This window comes from Mytilus californianus, unplaced genomic scaffold (assembly GCF_021869535.1).
Source record: "Mytilus californianus isolate M0D057914Y unplaced genomic scaffold, xbMytCali1.0.p SCAF_23, whole genome shotgun sequence".
In the NCBI taxonomy this organism is placed as follows: Eukaryota; Metazoa; Mollusca; class Bivalvia; order Mytilida; family Mytilidae; genus Mytilus; species Mytilus californianus.
Genome location: NW_026262672.1, coordinates 4,929,230 through 4,952,667, shown reverse-complemented (window position 1 = coordinate 4,952,667; position 23,438 = coordinate 4,929,230). Strand labels below are relative to the sequence as shown.

Below are 23,438 nucleotides of genomic sequence, written 5' to 3'. Positions count from 1 at the left end.
TTTATCGCAGTGACTGTCCTTAAATTTATAAAAAAAAATGTGTCTTGAACAAAAAACTTAAGGAGGTAGAAAGAAATTAACAGACAAAATGATCAGCAATACAAGATCACAACAACAAAAGTTTTTGTCATGAATTCAAAACTCGACTACAATGTTGGAAAGTGTCCCTTGTTGTACATAGACAAAGATGAGTGTATCTTATTGTGTTTTGTAATGAAGGTTAAGGCAAATTCAGATCAAATACTTTATTTACATCTCTGAATGTTAAAATGTTATCTTTTTGTTTACACTGCACTTTTCCATTACATATAATTATCTTCAGATTATTCCTCAAAAGTCATATTTTTTATTACTTTTAATCAGATAAATCCAAGTTCCTGCTATTTAGTGGATGACACCAACTGCACAGTATTTCCCAACGATGATGGAACTTTTTCATCATTCCAACTCACACTGAATGCCCATTATGCGGTAAATGGCGATGATATGGTTTCCACTGGGAATGAACTGGCGTCTTCTTTAAATAATGCAAGTTCGTCACAGTTTTCATTTGCAAGAAACAGATCAACAACTGTTTCCCCGTCCCGCTTGCCTACATTCCAAAGACCTGGAAAAAGCTACCTACGGTATTTATATATTTATGCTTCTGATATTATAATTACACAAGGCCGGTTGATGTCATAAATATGCTTCACATGACAACTTTTCATGTGACTGCTTTAACAACCCAGCAAAACCAATGTGCTGGCCAAAGTCGGCGTGAGAGACTAACAAATCAGTGAATTCCAATACTGTGTGTTTAGTATTTTTTCGTTCCACTTCTTCGTGTTGAAAAGCTACAAGAAATTATTCACTTAAAAGCACTTTATCTATTATCAAATTCACCTACAGTGAAGTTTCGGCCCATATTTCCACTAGAACATGTTACCGATTCACACTTTGTATACAGTTACTGAAGTTTACATGCGTTTCAAAAGTTGTTTCCATCGCCAAATACTATTAAAAACAATAAATATCGTATTCTAACAAAGTTAATATGTTTACACTATGCATCTAAAACAAGAGTGCACCTGCTATAAAAGAGGGACGAAAGATACCAGAGGGACAGTCAAACTCATTAATCGAAAATAAACTGACAACGCCATGGCTAAAAATGAAAAAGACAAACAGACAAACAATAGTACACACATCATAGAAAACTAAAGAATAAGCAACACGAACCCCACCAAAAACTAGGGGTGATCTCAGGTGCTCCGGAAGGGTAAGCAGATCCTGCTCCACATGTGGCACCCGTCGTGTTGCTTATGTTATAACAAATCATTCATGAAAGGGAAAGGGATTGTAGTTACAGTTACAGGGATTGTGAAACGGTTATTCCATAACGGTCAACCAACTCATGATGGCGTCCGTAAAATTTACGAAGGGATGATTTCAACTTCACCATTTGGAACTCTTGGTTTAATAGCTTCCTTGTGAGCAGCAACCCTCCATCAAGAAAATCATGATAGGAAATGCAAGCACGGGAATATCGTATCAACTATCGACTTTACTGCACTAAGACTGAGCTTCGAATGGTCAAGCTATGAAAATGTATTTTCAATGTAAACTTTTATACGTTCCTTCCATACACCGAATATATTAGACCTATTGCTTATCGTATCTATGATATGGACTTGACCAACAAAACTTAACCTTGTTCACTGATCTATGAAATGAGGTCGAGGTCAAGTGAAAACTGTCTGACGGGCATGAGGACCTATTACTCATAATAAGACAGAAATTAACATTACAAAAATTCGTAACTTTTTTTTCAAGTAGTCACTGAACCATGATGAAAATGAGACCAAGGACAATGGACATGTGACAGACGAAAACTTCGTAACATAAGGCATCTTTATACAAAGTATGAAGCATCCAGGTCGTCATCCTTCTAAAATATAAAGCTTTAAAAAAGTTAGCTAACGCCGCCGCCGCCACCGCCGGATCACCTTCCCTATGTCGAGCTTTCTGCGACAAAAATCGCAGGCTCGACAAAAATGAGGTCAAGGTCCGATAATACATGCCAGACAGACATATATACCTTACAATTATTTTATTCCACAATAGTACCGAACCTATTACTATAAGAGTTAGAAAAACAGTCAGATACCCCAAAATTGAACATTGACCAAAGAACAATGAAAATGAGATCAAGGTCATATGCTGCTGGCTAGAATGACGTGTTTACCTTAGTTATTAATCATGTTATAATAAAAATATAGTTGACCAATTACTAGTACTTATTGTACTAAAAAAACAGACAATAACACAATAAAATGCCTCGCCGAGCACAGCATGATACGACCGCAGAGGTCGAACCTTGAACAGTTGGGGCAAGTTTTGATACAGTATTCAAGCTTGATTCTGTCTACAATCGGAATGTGATAACTTTGTTACATAACATAGGTTTCTGACACAAAAACAATGTGGCCAATGTCTAAGAAAATTGAAATGGGACATTTAATTTACCTTGAATGATCTGATATCCAAAATATTCAGCATAAACACAATTTCTAGTTTAGATAAAACAAATTTAAATTTTGGACCCTTCAAACTTTTATATGGACTCATTTGTAAACGGGAGCAAAAGAAAAATAAAATCGGAAGCCACGATAAGATCCAGCATTTCATACAGTCGAATTTATTTGTTTTTGATAAAATAAAACAAAGTTTAATTTTGGACCATTTTGACCTCAATGTAGACCAAATTAAAAATAGGGCCCAATATCGAAAACAAAACTACAAGGTTAGAACACATAAAAAAAGATGTCAGAGATGTTTTTTCTACGCCAGGCTGAGACATGATTTTTAAGTGCAAAATTATTAGGGAAGGGAGATAAGTACAAATTACGCGAAGAAAAACAACGGGAACCTGTATATGATTTTGTGAACCAAAAAATACTGTCTAATTCTAGCAAGGTTGCGCTAAACAAATAAAATTCCCAAGTCTGTATATATATATAAATTTTGAAAAAGGCTAGGGTAACCATTGATGCCTAACGGGAACTGTATTGTATATTGAAATCTACTATACATACATGCTAATGGCCGAATTATGAAGTCAATTACTTTTTTCATATCAGTTATTTCTCTTGAATGATGTTTGTAACAAACTTTTGGACTAGTATTCTGCAGGGATAACTTGCATCGCTAGATTCCTATATTCTTGTCTTATTTCTTTTGTAGTCAAATTTACATAGGCTCAGTTCAAGGTTCCAACATCCTTTTAGACAGGACAATTTTGATTAAATTTAACACACATGAGGCTAATGTTCCAGATATTATAGCAAAATTCTCAGATGCAGTATACGAGGAACAAGAAGACATCGAAGATTTTGTATTGACAGATACTAAGGGCAATCAAATACTAGATACAGAGGCAACAAGAGGTAATACATAAAAAAATTGTGTAGTTCTTCTACTTTGTTACACTAATTGTCCATTTGTATAAATGTCGACAAATGACATAATAAAAAAGAAATAATACATGGTAGACACTGAAAATACAATCAACACTAATGTGATTATATACTAAACTGGACCGATACCAAATGAAGGTGGAAGATCACTATATTTCTTGTAATAGAAAATATTATAATGCTTTGCCATAATTATCGATTTAAGGTAGTATTTGTGTCTTGTCTTTTGTCATCGTGGATTGTAAAAAACAGAGAACCTTTGGTCCAGATTGTCAATAAAATTAGCAAAATATTGATGAGGAATGCAGATAAATAATTTGTATTTTCATTTCAAAGAATGAATCTATAAGTTTTAACTTAGAAGTAGTGATATTTTTACAAGCGTAGATTATATTGGCTTGATTTTTATTTTTATTTGAATTGGCATTTTCATGGGAGATAAGTTGTAAATGTGCTTTTTCTGAAGGAATCTGAATGAAATTTTGCTTTTTTGTATTTTCATCTGGAAAAGACATACGGTGACAAAGTACGAACAGGTTCTATCATTTGTAATTTAATATAATCCAATACCACATTCACATGTTTTTATCACAAATAAACAGTATGGGCCACCGTGTTATTTACAAAGTGTGCACAGAAAGACATCTATGACATAGAATTTACAAATACAATATGAGAAGACAGGTTTTATAATATACAGTAACCGGAACTTATTTTCTAGCTCCAAGAAAAAAGTGGAAATTTTATTAACATGCATTTATAAAAATGAATTGATTAAACGATCAGAATAACGCAAACAGTCATTTATTTTTCTTTGTTTAGTTAAATAATGCTAAAAAAAATGACATTTTGTTTCAAAATTCGCAGATTTAAGCAAATTACTGGACCGATTGAGTACCGCTATTTTACACTCAAAGATGACGGTATACACTTAAGTTAATTTTCCTTCAATATCAAATTTGATAAGATAATAAACAAAGGAGTAGGTCCGGTAAGGGCCGATTTTGGACTCAAATTTCAGGTGCATATGACGAAGGATTTTGGACACTTTTTGAACACTAAAGTGTCTATTTCAGTTGATTCTATTAGTTTATGTGAAAGATTTTAACTGATTTAGTCATTAAAAACGCTCCAATTCAAGCTTAAATATGAAAAATCTATCAAATATGCCAAAAAATGTCACTTTTCAGATGGTTTTTGCCAAAAATGAAAATGGCCGCATCCGTGTTCATCCTCAACTTTTATATTTGTTATGTATTATCATCAAATACAACTTACATTTCAATATTAAGAATGAACACAAATGCGGCCACTTTCATTTAAGACGGAAACCGTCTAAAATTTAACTAAAATTCTAAAATTGTGAAGATTTCAGTAACTTAGCATGACTTAATGATGCTAGTTCCCGATATATGTGCATTGTATTGTCAAAAACAGCCCATATTTATGTAGCAGAAGCATTCTACTTTCCAATAAATAACTAAAAGTTTACATTTTAACAATTTTGACAAACTGCTTTATTTTGGCCAAAAAGGGGTTTTACTGGACTTACTCCTTTAGACCAAAAAGGCGCAAGTTAGGGCATACGTGCAATAACCTTATACGTGGTCAATGTCGTTAAAAACCTCACTCATCGAGCATTTAAAAGCTATAATGCCTGCTGTGGTGCCAAGGGATAATGCGATTGGGTACACATTTCTTTTGAATCTGAGCTCTCTGGTGCAAGACTGAAATTTGACTTAAAAAGGGTGCAACATGAGCAAGTTATAAACGAAATTTAAGAGTATATGTATTTGCGTTTTAAAACTTGGCCCATCCTTTATTTCAAATGTTTCTTTCGACTATAGGACTAGGATACTGGAAAGGCAGTGCCCGGAAAATTGTTGGCCTTACTTTAGCAGACTATAACTCGTTCAAGAACTCAACATTGAGGCGGACAAGGTACGTGTCAGCATTCCTAATTAATATCGATATTAATAAATGAAGATGCAAGCATGTATGGGTAATACGTCATTAAGAGAGCAACCAAATAACACTGCTGACCATTGAATAGATATCAACACTTGGTCTTCGTCAAATATGTGAGCAGCAAATTAAGCTCAATATCGTCATGTATCACAATATGTTTATATTATTGATTATAATTTCCAATATCAAAGATCTGGTTATAAATTCCAAAACATTTCAAGGATGTACTTAGGTGAGGTTTTGTAATTTTTGTCAAATGTTCAGACTCCTTATTTTTTGTCCTATGTCAGACACAGGGTAGAATATTTTGCCCCATAACAGCCATTTTCTCCTCATTAATGACTTCACTAGCTCACAAAATGTCATTTACCGAAATTTAAGCATATTCTAGATTTCTTTTCTATTGATTTGAGACCAAAATAATACCAATGCAAATATAAGGTAAAAATCCGAGTCAGCCTGTTTCCACCATTTAAAAAACATTAAATATCTCGATAAGGCTCCATAATCTATCAATATTTTTAGTTTATTTTGTTCATTTACAATTAACGCTCTTCTGACTAATAGTATCAATTTAAAATTCTAGATATTTTAATCTAACACCAAAGTACATTCTTAGTGTAAAACAGAGGACAACAAACGAGGTTCAATCATGGACAGGCATATTAATCTGTGGCAGGACTTAACTACTAGTCTTCGAAATCGTAACAATTCGCAGTCAATATAACATCTTCATAATCTAGTAGAAGTGATCAAAGGATATAAAGAGTAAAACAGAAATTATCAAATTGATAAGTTTGGCTTAACAATTTCAACATTATTATGACCAAAAATAAATAGTTGGATAGGTCTGACATGCAATTGTTTTGTTTTTTTTTTTTTGGGGGGGGGGGATATTAAACTCATACTAAGCGTGTTACACTGTCTGTTGTTAATCTCAAAAACATAATTTTAAACATAAATATTTTCTCCTCATACAGGACAACAGATCCCGAGGATAAGAAAAGAAAATTAGAAGATATTGAGGAAAAATTAAATGATATATATAATGCTGGAAAAAAGCTGAAATCCATTTCTGATGGAATAGATACCATTTTTAAGCAGGTGTCTTCACAGACGACCGTCAGGTTATCAGGTCTGCAGGCAGAGGCGATAAAAAATAGTTTTACGTGCTTGATTTGCAAAGGTATTGTTTTTCCTTTTTCTAAACATTTTTCGTAATGATGGAATTCATTTTTTTTTAAATTTGAAAACATGCAAAGTTTTGATGAGTGCAAGTCGGAAATAATATATGAAGGAAAAATCAAAAAAATAATGTCGACATTTAAATAAAAGCACTGCATATCAAATTAATAATATGTTATATCAAATTGACAATTTGTTATAGCAATTTGATAATGTGTTTTATCAAATTGTAAAAAGTAAACTAGCATGGCCCTAAAAGGCATCTGTATATATTCTCATTTTCAAATTTGCAATTTTCGTAAAATAAATGTATAAATAACAATAACATTCTTTCCTTCATTGTCAATAAAAAATATTGCAGTTCTTCCGAAAGTTGAACTGATTACGTAATGTTTGATATTCAAATGATATGATATGCTCTGAAACAATTACTGTGTCGCCGTCAAAGGCAATGGGTGTCTGTAGCCAACAACTTAATGATTGACAGAAAGGTCAACCAATTTTGTTGGACATGTTTTGAAATCTGTTGTGTACCTTTTGATTGGTCTATGTTTAAGTCTGTTGATAGAAGATTCTGCTATATATGTTTCTAACAAGTTCAGTTTGCAGGAGAAGACATACAAGTAAATAATATTTATGCTGTGAAACCGTGGAAATAACTATATACATTGAACTTTTAGATTAAACTTTAAACAATAGTGCACACGCTGAAATGTCTCGCCTTCTTTACTAATCATTACTTTTATGTTGATAGTCCCAAATATAAAGCATTACTACAACTATCACATAAACTTAACATGATCCAAGAAAAATGAGACCAAGGTCATATAAACCAAAAGAAGAAATACATGTACACCTTACAATCATTCAATACACTGAATATAGTTGACCTATTGATTATAGTTTCTAAGAAACAGACTTAACCAAGAAAAATAAACAATGACGAATGAACCATGAGGTCAAGGTCAAATGAACCATGCCATACAACAAATATACATGTAGTTGCCCTATTGCTTATAGTTTAAGAAAAACAGACAATAACACAATAAATTGTTATCACAGAGATAATTATGTCTCGATTTTTTGCAATTTTTATTATACAAATATTGAAATTAAAATAGCAATACTTTAATATGTTACATAATCCAAGGTCAACGAACTTTGACTGATGTACATGGCTAAACAATCTCCATGTAAATGAGATGTGCCAATGCTAATACAACTGCATTCCAAATACCATTGACTTATAATAAGTCGTTCCCTTTAAATAAACCAAGACACAATCAAGACTTGTAAACTATGTAAAAGTTTCAAAGACAAAGAACCATTAAGAGGGGGTGGAGCTATATAATCTCCACGGAAACGATACTTGCAATTGTCAATAATTTTGAATACCAAATAGCAATGACTTAATATTAGCAGTTCATCTTAAACTGATTCTAATCATAAACTAATACATGTTTACTAAGCAAAAGTTTCAAAGTCGATAGACCATGACTGAGGGGTCGGGGCCAAATATTCTCAATGGAAATGAGATGCGTAAATGCTTATACATCTGAATACCAATTAATATTGGACTACCACTAATAGTTCCCCTTCAACTGACCTAATCACAAACTAAAACATGTTAACTTAGCAAAATTTTCAAAGTCAATAGACGATGACATGAGGGGGCAGGGCCAAATATTCTCCATGGAAATGAGATGTGCCAATGTTTAGACAACTGCGTACCAAATATGATTGACCTACCACTTGTGGTTCACCATAAACTGACCTAATCATAAAATAGTACATGTAAAATGAGCATAATTTTCAAAGTCAACAGACTATGACTGAGGGGGTAGGACCGAATAATCTCCATGGAAATGAGATGTGCAAATGTTTAGACAACTGCATACCAAATATGATTAGCCTACCAATTGCGGTTCACCATAAACTACACCTAATAACAAACTAATACATTGTTGACGACGCCGGAAACAGCCTACATATGTCCCGCTTTTTGACTCCGATAAGCGAGACAAACACTTAACAATGAGTAATGAACCGTGAAAATGAGGTCAAGGTCAGGTTAAACTTCGTAACATAACATACAAAGTATGAAGCATCCAGAACTTCCACCTTCTTTAATATAAAGCTTTTTAAGACAAGTAAGCCAACTCCGACGCCGGATCGCTATCCCTATGTAGAGCTTTCTGCGACAACAGTCGCAAGCTCGACAAAGAACTAGCTAAAAACAGTACGAGCCTTCCAGGCTCTAGAGGTTGTTGACACTGGGGCCTTCATGGCACCTAGTGACACTGTCTTTGTCTATGGGATGCCCAGTGGTAAGCGTTCCAGTCCCGTATAGTCTGTGGTAAGTATGACGTCTTGTGTGCATCAATACGTGAGTGTGGTACTTGGTATGCCTTAGAGCGTATACATGTATATCTTCCTTTTCGTACTGGTGGTGTGAGTCGTCGTCCTTTCGATAATGCTACCATATTGTTCTCTGTTTTAAAGAACATCACTAGTCTGGTTTCCTTTCTTTGTTGTTGCAGTGATTTTCATTTTCGGCGATCTATCATTTCTGTGACACTTGCAGATGGTTTGTACTTATTTGTCACATATCTGGCAGCTCTTCTTTGTATCTGTTATATTTTGTAGATCGATTCTTTTGTTGCTGGGTCCCAAACAGTTGAGGCATAATCTAATTGTGGTCTTACTTAAGTCCAATATAAGCATGTCTATTGACTTTTATTGATGAAATTCTGATGTTTCCTAGCAAAATCCGAGTTGCATAGATATTTTGTGTAACATGGATCGAACTAATTATTTAATCAATTAAATAATCATTGAAGGTAACATCGATATATTTTGAAATAACAGGATAGGTATTCCTATTTATAGTAATATTATAATAAATGATAACCATGTTGTGTTGTAGATTTACTTAAGGAGCCCATGTTCGCTAAATGCTGCAGCACTATTGTAGGCTGCAAGGTCTGTGTGGAAGAGTGGCTGCGAAATTCAACACAGTGCCACAAATGTCGCAGTAGAGGTGCGAAGGACAAGGTATTCCCCATAGTGGGAATTGACGATGGTCTAGAGGTGCTACAAGCCATTGTCTCTGAATAAGAAGGTAACATTTAAAGCCCTAGTTTTATATGTCCATAGCCTTTCGAATTTGTAATAAAGATAGTATCTGTAAACTAAATATGATATTGAAAATAAGAGTACCAACGTCTATTTTTTATAAACTTACAGAAACAATGAAGGTGTTTGAAGAAGAAACTCATACTAATTTTGAATACTATAAAGGTTTACGTCGATGAAAAAGATACAATTTTTGAAATGTAATCGCGTTTTAACAAGAGACTTGTCAATATTATACTTAAGGTCGTCTACCAATCGACAACCCAAAACCAGGAGATGTCTATTTATAGATGACTATATACGCTCTTTGAGAATAAACAGGTGTTTATGCAATATGTAAGGCTCTTAATAGTCCGTTGTCTAAAAAGAAAGTTCCGAAAGCAGAGACTATGCAAAATAAAAAAAACCATTAACAACAATGTTTGCTTATTTACAGAATATATTCAGATTTCAAAAAGAAAATGTTTTAAACATGTTAAACCACACCTCAACGAGCTGCATCAAATAAACCAGTTTGATGTGAAAGTTCCTTAAAACCATTATGAATTACAATGAAAACTAATTGCACTTTGTTTCTTGATTCATGTAGTTTGACTTCATTGCAGGATATCTGAACAGGATTGATGCAGAAGCAGTAACAATTGGTTGTAACCTTTATTTTTATTTTTGTAAACACTGAGTATCAGACTAGTTATATACTAAAAACATTATATTTGTTTATTTACCTAACGCTCATTGAGGGCAACGTATATTTGCCATAGGTGAATGGCAGGGGTGGCAAAAATCCCGGGTTTTGTGAATTGCCAAGTCCAGTGGGAAATAATTAGAAAACCCAGGTTGTACTAAGTTTTACTGAGAAATACTGGGTAATATGATATACTGGCCTATATCTTTAAAAAAAATTGATTCATAAATAACTGTACTTGTGTGAGAGTCTTACATTTCATGTACAAGTGTATACATCTGAGAAACTTCAAATTATTATTCTAGCAACTATGAGACACATGTCCATGAAGATGCATTAGACATATAAATGGAAAAAGCATTTCTCAATAATTCTCCAATAAGTCTTTAAATCACACTTCTGTCTGGATTGGTCAAAGGAATTGATTTTTTTTTCTTCAAATATATAACTAATATTGCGAATTACTAATAATTGTATGTAAGAAAAATTAATATTAAATAATTGATAACTAATTATTCAGATTAGAACACAGATATGTTTATATAACAATAATCAGCCTTTTCATTTCTATAAATGTTAATGACAAAACCCAGTAGGGTGTTTATTTGGCGATATGATTGCATATATTGCCGCGTGAATTCAAATGTACAATTCACTTAACCACTCCAATAAAATGCATTTTTTTTCAAAGTTTGGATTGTTGAAACAACGCTAGGTATCCTAAAATGTGCAAAGCTTGTAGTTTGCCTACATAGAATTTGTGGAAAAGAGAATGAAATTGAATTTTCTAGAAATTACTCAGTCTGTCAATGGTTATCTGTATAAAATTATACATTTAGCTATAATACTATGAATCTACAACAAGTCTTTACTATTTGTGTTGAAATGAGTGTAAAAAATCATAATGCCCAGTATAACCCATTTCTAGGAGTATTGCCCAGCCCGTGATTTTCTGGAGCGCGTAATACTTTGCCAACCCTGGTTAACTAATATATTTTTTTCTGTTTGTAATAATTTTTAAATAATTGTATATTTTACAGATGTAATTTATTCAGAAAGAATAAAAAAAAACACTGATTTTCCTTTATAAACATATAAATTTACCTTTATGGTTATTTGTAAATATCATTTACCTTATAAAAAAAATAACTAATGTGGGAAAACAACATATCATGCAGCACTCTAAGCAGACTGCGCATTCACGGTACAAAAATAACTCAGAAACATAACAATATGCAACATGTGTATTACATATAAAGCAGGAGGCGCTCTTCAAATCTTGTAATTGTTTGTAAATATATGGTTTGTTAATTGCAATTCAAAACATTGTTGAGTATTTTATAAAAAATACCCCAAAAAAACACAACACATACATGTACTGTTGTACCAGCTAAAGATATTAGGTAAACATTTGTTTGGGACACAGTTATTGTTCTTCATATAGTGTGGATAGTGTATAACAAGTGTTTCCAACATATTCTGAATCTATATCTTTATATTTTGAACATTAAATAGTAAATTTGTGGATGAAATTACATTATCAAAAAATTGGGGTATGTCAAACTGGATTAAAGAAACCCTTAAATTAAATTGTGCATATTTTGAGTTACAGCTAAAATTTTGATTAATTTTTTCCAAAAACTAGTAGACTCTGTGAAAATCTGAATGGGATAGAGTAGGTGTTTTTTTTTATTTGCATTTACTCTCTTAAAGCAATGCATTACATTATAAGTGTGTTCTCCTGTCACATTATCAGGTAAAATAATTTGACGCCTTAATCCGTATCTCAGAGAAGTTGAAAATGATGATAATTAAAGAAAAAGTAAGCAAAATGAACTTTCTGTCTTTTCTATAATTGTATTTGTTCAATTTTATTTCAACAAATGTAGACAACAATTTATTAATGATAGCATCATGTTTCATGTAACATTGTTGATCAATGTCCATTATTTTTATCTTGCATTTATTCTTGTATTTCAATAAATACTTTAGAATGTGCAATTTGTACTTATTTAATGCGTCCAAAAAGTACTTTCCTGTTTACCTTGACAGTATGTTTTTTGTTATTTGTATTATATACTCTGCTGCATCTTGTAAAGGTTTGTCATTGTTATTCAAACATTCACTAATTAAAACTTGAAGATTTGGATATCTCATTTTCAAGGTGTTTTCACATTCCAGCATATCATCTTCTGTATAAAAAGGATTGGGGGCAAAATCCCTAGGAATCTTTAAGCTTGATCCAATATCATGCATATAGCTCTCTGCTGCATCTCGACCAGATGGAAGCAATTCCGGAGGAATATCACCTGTGTGTGCTTTTAGAAAAGCTAACTCGTTCGGCTTCCCCTTTCCTGCACAAAGAAAGACTTTATTATTAAATGATAATGAAACACTGCAATGATCTTTTAGTTACCCCCGGGGGGTGGGGGGGGGGGGGGGGGGGGGTGCACTTTTTATATACAAGGTGATAGGATGTGCCGCTTGAATAGGTCACTTTTTCAAGCTTGGAAATATGTGAATAGCTCGGGAAAACTATGAAAAGTATATGATTTGGTCAATAAAGTTCCCATAACTTCTCCGTCTGTCATCTTTATCAGTGTTCCCGACTTTTTTTATCAGCCATTTTTTCTCTTTTGGCACTTTGGTATTCCACTGTTACATTACAGATCATTACACACCCCATGAAACCCAAATATGGGAAAAGGTTACATTTTTAACCACACAATATATGAAAAGGTATACATTTTTTTTTAAATCTAAACTATATGAAAAGGGTGGGGTAACAGAACCCAAGCGGCTTATTCAGATTCATCACTCAACAACTTTTACCGAACACTTACATCATTTTACACATGGCATCCAAGTTGAATTTTTTCGTCACATTTTTCTCATGAGCTACATAACAAGGATTTCTGAAATTTGATGTCAGGGTTTATATAAGTCAGCTGTACCGTGTGATGCGTTTTCAGATTAATCACTCAACAACTTCATGTTAACCGTCAAGTTTTTTCGCCGGTTTATCATCAGTGAGCAGTAGCTCGCATTTTCACTTTTTGTTAGAGCGGTCCCTGAAGAATGAAAATTGGCCCACAGACAATGAATATATGGTTGACGGAAGCACAAGATATGAAGCATCAAGTCTTCTACCTTATGAAATATAAAGCTTTATACAAATAGTTTATTACGCCGACGCTGGATAGCAAACATATGTCTCGCATACAGCGGCTTTTGTCGCAGGCGAGACAAGAACGGGAATTTCATACAGTCGGTAATCTTAAACGAGGTCATCAAAGCACAATTTATAATAATGAAATAAAAAAAAAAATCAACACAAAATTTCATTACAAGACGTCACCAGTAATGTTTATATACCTGGAATTGGATGTGCGTTCCATGACTCGACTACTGTTTTCAATCCGATGCGACACAAGTTTAACAATAAAGATGAAACACAATACTTTACTATATCATCATCCAAATCGATCCTGTTATTGTTTACAATCTGAACAATTGCTCTTTTAATTGGAAAGTTTAGTCTGTTATTTATCTCAACCCACAATCTTTCAACTCTGTGATTCTGTGAAAGAACATATTCATTATATAAAATTATAACAGTCACTAAAATTTACAATACAATATCAATCGGAATTGATATTTAGTATATTGTGGCATCGGCATTGCTGATTGATCGAGTGCTGCTTCCTTCATGTTCAATTGATATTATTTAATGCACATATTTGACGGTAAACAATTGAAATGAAGAGATGAAGACTAGTGTTTGAACTTCTTGTAGATGCCATTCGATAAAAGGTTTCATTTTGCTTGGGCAGTATCGGACAACATGGGTGTGCAAGGCCGTTGAAAAATTATGTCGTGGATATTCATTACGAATACGGTTTTATTTGATTAGTGTCTGTCATATTAGCTTTTTGTTAAGTGTTTCATTGATAAAGTCTTTACGGGGACCAATAGTTGCTTATATTGCATATGGTCTGAATTTTCAGGTTACCAATTGGTTTATTTGGTCGCTTGTGTCCAAATATAGATTTTATTATTTGTTTTCACTATTTTGACATATTGACTCGACGTTACTATTTTTTTTAACTGATATTGCCTGCATTTTACTAAAAATAGTAACATCCGTGTCAAGGACATTACAATAGTATTTTCAAACTTACAATATTTATAAAATTCCACTTAGTCAACAGTTATGTATAGACCTCTTTTTATCATGTTGAACCTAGGAATTCTTTCATCGGTCAATATATTCGGAACAGGTCTATATATAAAGTATAAAGCTGTAGACTTCTTCAAAAGTTCATAGTTAATTAATATGCACGTCGTTTGTTCTCTGGTGGATTGTTGTGCTATTAGCAACCATGCTACATTTTTTTTATTGTTATTTACATATATATCCGGAAAACAAGTAAGTGGTATAGAATGTGTCACGCTGTATTGCTAACCAATATGAGCTGTGTTTGCACGACTTAAGCTTTATTTTCGTGTACTCACTTTGATAGATGTGGTCTGACAATAAGGTTGATATTCTCTGCGGTTACGGTATTGTTCATTTTTTTCTTGCATGTATAGACAGAGGAAGAATTCTTTGCCATGATCAACTCTCATTTGATCCCACATCCCATACTTTAACACTGCTGATCTAAAATAGATAGTATTTCCAAAAGGCCATACTCAGATTTACTAATTAACTAAACGTTATTGTTTCTCGAGGTACGAAAAAATCTATGGTAAATATGTTATTTTCAGTTAATGAAACAATAGCCACTGTACAGACGAAATTATTTTCAACAATAGCACATTGTTTTTTATGTGCTATAAACTTTAAAAGTTTGTTAAAATAATTTGAGACATGATCTGTGATTTAAATTTCCTCATTCGTGCCAAATATTCACAACCTGGTATCAAAACATAGATTTTAAAGACATTAGAAAAAGTAAGTAGTAAACATTTGAATTCAATTCTTTCCGCTTGCAGTAAAGATTATGTATTAATTTAAATAGAGAAAGTAGAAATTCAATCTTTATCAACAAGTTCTTTGGTATACTATATAAGACAAAACTAGACTTTCAGTTTAGGTTTTTTACTAAATGTTATGAACTGAATTTGGGACTGAAATTAAAGGCTTTAGGGCCGAGTTCACTTGAAACTGTAAAATCGACTTCAGAGTTTCAAGAGTATCACGTGAACGCACGGGAGTTGCTATTTGGAACAACTCTATACAACTCTAGTGTAAGGCCCTGACCATGCATAAAAAATGAAATAATCTCATTGGTTTGACGTCAATCAAGGGTTTCTAGAGTTCAACCCTGGCTTAGTGAGGGTTGGAACCAGGGTACGGTACGAAGGGTTTACTCGAGTGGTTTAAGTGAACTCGAATTGTTGAAACCCGAGTAAATAAAGTTAACTCGAGAGGTTCAAGTGAACTCGGCCTATGAGAGTCATATACTAGTACACTAGGGCCGAGTTCACTTGAAACTCTGGAGTTAACTTTACTAACTCGGGTTTCAACAATCCGAGTTTACTCGAACCTCTCGAGTTAACCCCTCTTACCCCGGTTCCAATCCTCACTGAGCCAGGGTTAACTCGAGAAACCCTTGAATGACGTCAAACCAATCAGATTTTTTCCCTTTTTTATGCTTAGTCTAGACCTTACCCTAGAGTTACTTACAGTTGTTCCGAATAACAACTCGAGTTCGTTCACGTGATACTCTTGAAACTCTGAAGAGGACTCTAGAGTTTCAAGTGAACTCGGGCTATGAAAATTGTTCTGCCTACCTGTACACGTCTTCGTAAATAGTAATATTATTCTTAACTGGCATGGACGTGTATCCAACAATTTTACCACTGTAACCGTCCACAGCTATAACATGTGTAACACCAAACATCACAAGTTTTTCATTTTGATCAAGATGGATTTTATGTCCAAAATGATCAGCCTGATATGGAACAGGATTAAAGTTTCGTGATCCCTGTAAAAAAACAGTTGTGACTTTCTGTTTACATAACGAATATAAAATGGGAGCGGACGAGCTACAAAAAATATAATAGTATCAACAAAGAGGCAATATCGATAAATGTTTTAATCAAATTATTCAAAATTTCACAAATTACGACAAGAGTGCACACGCTGAAATGTCTCGCCTTCTTTACTAATCATTGATATTATGTTGATAGTCCTAAATATAAAGCTTTACTACAACTATCACATAAACTTATCCTGATCCAAGAAAATGAGGTCAAGGTCATATAAACCAAACAAAAAAATATAATAGTACCAACAAAGAGGCAATATCGATAAATGTTTTAATCAAATTATTTAAAATTGCCCAAATTACGACAAGAGTGCACACGCTGAAATGTCTCGTCTTCTTTACTTATCATTGATATTATGTTGATAGTCCTAATATAAAGCTTCACTACAACTATCACATAAGGGCTATTCCATTAAAATGTATGTGGGAGGGTAGGAAGGGACTTTCAAAATATCCCTACAATCAAGAACCATTTTTTAGATAATTTTGCATAATGGTAATGGACGCATAATGAAAAAAGACCCATGACCCACATTCAATGATTAAACTTCCCTTCCTACCCTCCCACATACATTTTAATGGAATAGCCCTAAACTTAACATGATCCAAGAAAATGAGGTCATATAAACAAAACAAGAAATACATGTACACCTTACAATAAATCACTAAGTATAATAGTTGACCTATTGCTTATAGTTTCTAAGAAACAGACTTAAACAAGAAAACTAAACACTCAGACTAATGAACCATGAAATTAAGGTCAAGGTCAGATGAACCATGGCAGGCAGAAGTGTACAGCTTACAATTCTTCCATACAACAAATATAGTTAACCTATTGCTTATAATTTAAGAAAATCAGACCAAAACTAAAAAACTGAACACTGATCAATGAATAGTGAAAATGAGGTCAAGGTCAAATAAAACCTGCCAGACTGACATGCACATCAGTAAATATTTCCATACACCAAATAAAGATGACATATTGCATATAGTGTTAGAAAAAAAAAAACAAATATCAAAAACTTAACTTTGACCACTGGACCATGAAATGAGGTCAAGGTCTGATGAGCACAACCATGCTTGACACATCTATATCATTCCCTCTATTGTTCAATAACATATCGTCATTTGATCTCGATGGATCAGCAATGCGTTGTGACTCAGGTTGGATTGGTTGATCCGACATGTCTACTGGATCAGAATTCGTATCAGAGGCTCCTGTGATTCTACCTCTATCCCTACCACCACGACCACTAGTTCTGGTATATTTTGGTGGTATGCCTGTGTTGTTTTCGAGAATTCTACGTATTAATGACAATTAGAAGGAATGGAACAGTATTTATATGGAACATGATGTTGACGTAATTGATGAGAGCGTAGTTAGATCACAGTATGAAAGTGGAAAGGTCGTAGACTGATCGATGTAAGAGCGTGCTATAATCGCAGAAGAACCGTGGTAAGAACGTGATATAATCGCAGAAGAAGCGTGGTAAGATCGTGTTGCAATCGGATAAATCGTGCATGTATTGTCGTTATGAAAACGTGATGAGCGTAATAAGATCGTGATTATCGCATTGAAGTCGCAGAATAAGCGTGATGAGAACGTGACCCGTAGCGGGATTGTTGTAGAAGCGTAATGAGGATGTAGTAGCGTCGTGAAAACAATGAAAATCAAAATTTTCATCCCGCTCGTACCGTGACCTCACCTTTTAGATCGCGGTGAGCGTGGTGCAATCGTGGTCTAGTGTGACTAAGGCATAAAACATGCTCCTTGTTTTCTCTACCTTTCCTACTGATCAAAATGAGCAACTGGTTCTCGTCTTGTATTTTTGGTACCGTAGGTTCTTGTTTTCATCGTGTCAGAATACATTTTTTAATAATCGTCAAATATATATCACTTATTGTTAGTAATTTCATCTGTTGTTATTATTGTTATTGATCGTAACGCAATCAATAAACATAACCAATACCGAAGAAACGTTGCTATCTTATTTTTTCTTAGTTTCCCCTTTAGCAAGTACAAAAAGCATCACCAATTGATACATGTACATTTATAAAAATTCATATATGTAAAGCTACGCATGGCACATGAAAATATATAACGCTGCGCTCTCCATGCATTCATTTACTCAATTCGTGAATGGCGTGCTTTGTAACTGACGAATACTAGTGTTTGTTTTATTCATAAGTTTATAAAATAAAGATGAGATATGATTGCCTGAGAAACAATTTTTTCCACCAGACATTAAATGATGTTGAAGTAAGAAAGTATAATTCATAGTACAGTCTTCAACATTGAGGAAACCCAATACCGCATAGCAAGCTACAAAAAATTCCAAAATGAAAAATTTAAAACAATTCAATTCATTCTAGAAAATATAATTTTACGGCGCATATATAGAACTCGTAGTGATTAAACTCGTTTTAGGTGCACAACCATCCCCTTGACATGGAACAGTGATAAACAGCATATTATAAAACTTCTGATAAAATCAGTTGAAAAGACTTGACTCATCAAATAAATAAATAAAGAGCTGCGCTATAAGCGCATGATACGCCCGTTTCCCTTTTAGCTTGTCTTAATGCTTTAAATGATTTTTTTTCAACGAATAAATTTCCTTAGCCGTTTCCGACATTTTTTTCAGAAGAAAAATTCCACAACTGTACAACATCAAATCAGAAATTATATAAAAAACAAAAGGGTACTTAGTTCAATAGATATAAACAAGTCACCATAGTTTCATCATAAACTGCTGAAAGTATTTTTTATTTATCATCCAAAAAACTGGAAAAAAGCCAAATTTTTCTTAAGAATAAGACTGCATAACACCAAAAATGTAAATGTTTCATAAAAGTTGGTAAAAGTGTTTTTGAGTTATTGTCCAAAAACTGGAAAAATCCCAATTTTTTCAATATAAAAATTCATAACTGAAAAACGTAAAATCTGAAATTTATAAAAATTGAAAGGTAGCTTAAGTCAACAGATATAAACATTTCACCAAAGTTTAATAAAATTTTGTGAAAGTGTTTATGAGTGATTGTCCGAAAACTGGAAAATCCCCCCTTTTTTAAGCATAAAAATTCATAACACGGAAACGTAAAATCTGAAATTTATAAAAATCGAAAAGGAGCATACGTCAATAGATATAAACAATTCACCAAAGTTTCATTAAAGTTGATGGAAGCATTTTTGAGTTGTTGTCCGAAAACTGGAAAATCCCCCTTTTTTTAAGGATAAAACTTCATAACATGGAAACGAAAAATTTGAAATTTATAAAAATCGAAAGGGAGCTTACGTCAATAGATATAAACAATTCAACAAAATTTCATAAAAGTTGGTGGAAGCGTTTTTTATTAATTGTCCGAAGTGTGGACGACGGACGGACGGACAGACGGACGAACGGACGGGTAACGGTATACCATAATACGTCACGTCTTGGACGTATAAAAACCAAGAAACAAGTTATAAAAAAGGCTAAACACACATAGTACAGATACAAGCGTGCTCGAAGTTTGTGATAGTTAGTTCAAAGCGAATAACAACCTATAAACCATCATGTGTCTGAGCCTACAAAATCAGTCAGTACACTTGCAATGGATTTTGCCAAAAAAATTACTGTAATTTTATTATCGACGCCTGTTCGGATTAAAAATCAATTATGTATCAAATATATCGACAGTTAATTTTTTATTAATTTTTTCTGTAAGTTAGTATTCTCAGAAGAATCTCTTTTAAAACTATGGCTTTATAATTCTCTTCATACCTTTTTTCTATTACATCGCAACACGACGATTTGATATATACTGATATGAACAGAAAAAGATGTCGCTTACACGGCAGCGAAATAACAACCCAACGAAACACATAACCAAAAGTCTCTTGGGAAGCACTTATATTGTATTCAACAGAAGACGGGTGTCTCTATACATATATTATGTCAACTTCCGAATCGATTGAAAAGTATGATATACCTTAAGCAACTATCAAGTTATTTTTGAAAGTCACACTGGAAGTACATTCGCTTGCACAAACTACTTATTAATAAGTTAAGTACTATGATAGAATAAAAAAGAAGAAGCTGGTGTGATTATCTTGCTATGTAGCCTTAGTTCGTTTTGCATATAATTTTTTTTATTTAGATTTATTAATATGTTTCGGAATTTAATGTGACGTCCATTTTCGATGAACTAGTACACATTTGTGTAAAGGGTCCAGCTCAGTGGAGCACGACTCCATGTTCGGGATTTTTCTCGCTGTATTGAAGACCCACTAGTGCCAGGCCTTGGGCTGTTTTTGCTTTTTGGTCGGATTGTTGTCTCTTTGCCTAATTCTCGTTCCTATTCTGACAACAGAAAGGAATTTTTTTTTTATTTATAATTCAGGGGAAAGTAATTAGTATGAAACAGTTGATTTACCCTACAGTGGTTAAAGTTCCATAACTCTTAAATATTGTCACATAAAAAGGAGAGTAATGAATGCTATGCTACCAAGTGTATAAACTTTCTGCCAATTACATTAAGTTAAACCTTGCACAATTATATTTCCGTAAGCGTATTACAAAATGATACGAAACAATATTCCAAAACATCGTTCCCTGCAGAGAAATGATAATTATAAAAAATATGAAAGGACCATTATATACGTTTGTTACAAATAATTAAGAGCTGGATTGACTGATTGTTGGTTGCTAAACAAATACTAGGTAGAAGAAGCGAAGTAAACTAATTAAAAAATTTTAGTTTGTTATCATCATTAAGGAAGGGGGGGGGGGCAGGACCTTTTTTCGGGACGTCGGGATGGGGTGTTTTTAAGCTCGGGATTTCGGGATTGATCCTTTCGGGATCTGGGAATTCCTTTTTCGAATTTCGGGATGTCGGGATTTAAATTTCTTTAAATTCGGGACCTCGGGATTGATCCTTTCGGGATCTGGGAGTTCCTTTTTCGAATTTCGGGATGTCGGGATTTAAATTTCTTTAAATTCGGGACCTCGGGATTTCTTGTTTTTAAGCCCGGGATTTCGGGAAAAGGACCCCTCCTACATCCCCCCATCATTATTATAGGAAATTAGCACGAACAAAACCAAAAATCGAAACAATAAAAGAAAAAGAGAAAAACACGGTCAAAATTATTATAAAACGATGAAAAAATAAGTTATGACTGACAGCAAATTGAATAAGGACCACAACTGTAATACATTCATACAAATTAATAGCTTGGGATACTAGTAGTAGGCAGGTACAGAATAAGAAAGTTACTGTTTTAAAATGTTTGTAGGGTTCAAGTCCCTGTCATTCCATTTGGGAGTAGTAAAGAACGATACCAAGATAATGATATATAAGAAGAAATCGACATGACTCACTAGCAGACGATTTTTACACACACACAAAAAACTTGTACAATGACAAACGATTTATCTATTAAATATTAAGTTTTTATTGACCTTTCTTTTGACTAGCAAACAAAAATTAAGGCTATTCAAAAGAGATGTTTTATGTCCCGAATAAAACGCAAAATCCATGACCGATCATGGTAACAGTCACGTGGTAACTGTACCAAAGCAGAATTAAAATTGTCAGCGTTTATCCATATCCTGCATTCATGTTTTAGGGACGACATCAAAAGATCATTGTAGGATGAAAAACTTAAATCAAATAGTTTGGGGTGGGAGAGGGGAGGGGGAGGGGGTGTAAAATTGCTGCGAGTTTTGTTTATCCAAAATCGATTTTACATAATTATATCCATATTTTACAATCATTTTTCCCAAATTAAGTTAAGTAGGGGGGGGGGGGGGGGTTGTCAGTGAAAAAAACTATGTGAATTAAGTTTTTTATCCTACATTGAACTTTTGATGTCGTCCCTTACTTCTTGGCTTGGTGATAGCGTCGACCATGTGCATAATACGCTGTCATCATTGCAGAAGTTCAAACACTATGTATTTCCGTTGGTGACCTACATGTAGATGAATGTCCTAATAAAACTATGAAAGGAAGCATTCAAATTTCAATTCAAAAGGAATAAATGAGAAAGTAAAATAAAACAAATCAATAAATCTGAAATCAGGTTTACATGTTATATCTTAAAAATATTGTGTGATTTGGAGAGTGTTATGAACGCCGGGGTTTCATCACTTAACCATCAGAGAAGAAGGAACAAGAGGTTTGAATCACCACAAACTTAAGTCAAACCTAGCATATAATTGTGATATGAATTATTTCCTATACCTGCTGTCGTAAATGATGGTAGCGAGGATTAACTGTCGCTAATGCTTTACCAACTCTAGCCTCAGACACGTTGATTCCTTTGCTTGATAAATGGCCTGTCATCATTTTCCGACCGTATGTGGGTCCAACCTGAAATTAACACACACTATGCGCACATCATGTTTTAAATGTAACTTCTGGTACATGTATATGTTCCATGTACATGATTTGGAATACGTTTGTGTCGATCTGTGTCGATCTGTTTTTTTTTTTTAATTTTTTTTTATTTCAAAAGAAGATCGTCACTGACTGAGACCCATTTTTTGTCTCGACATATTTGTCCTATAATACTCGTTTTGCTTTCACATATTAAAGATGTAAAATCATATTAAATAAAAGATAATAGAATGTACATAAAACAGAACTTCATGGGAACTGTATTATGTTTGTTGAAATACTATTCACATAATTATGATAATATTATATTCTTTGCTATAAGAAGTCATTCATCCTTCGAAATATACATTTACCACACATACATGCATGTAAGTTAAATTAATATTTTCTTTTATAAGATGATGCTTATTTGATATTCTGCGACAGAAAATTGTGAATATTATAAGCTTGGTAATAATAAGTTTGTATTAAACAGAATCAAAATTAGGAAATGCTGTACAATGCAGAAAATATTCGTATACAAATATACAAATTTGAAAACAAATACTAGCGCAGTGATCAGAATAATATAAC

At 33.4% G+C, this 23,438-nt stretch overlaps 1 protein-coding gene and 1 long non-coding RNA gene across 2 annotated transcripts; one reads left to right on the top strand and one right to left on the bottom strand.

Moving 5' to 3' along the window:
* The first annotated feature begins 332 nt into the window (after positions 1-332).
* Positions 333-10,421, top strand: LOC127732345 (uncharacterized). Its single transcript, XR_007996201.1, has 6 exons — positions 333-626; positions 3,226-3,428; positions 5,306-5,399; positions 6,407-6,612; positions 9,538-9,732; positions 10,352-10,421. It is a non-coding gene; the product is annotated as an uncharacterized LOC127732345 (long non-coding RNA).
* Positions 10,382-23,225, bottom strand: LOC127732342 (uncharacterized). Its single transcript, XM_052241386.1, has 5 exons — positions 22,710-23,225; positions 16,231-16,424; positions 14,947-15,094; positions 13,807-14,011; positions 10,382-12,785 (listed from the first exon to the last, which is right to left on the bottom strand). The coding sequence occupies exons 1-5, from the start codon at positions 22,812-22,814 to the stop codon at positions 12,472-12,474; spliced, it is 966 nt and encodes a 321-aa protein (XP_052097346.1). The 5' UTR covers positions 22,815-23,225; the 3' UTR covers positions 10,382-12,471.
* Between the last annotated feature and the right edge of the window lie 213 nt (positions 23,226-23,438).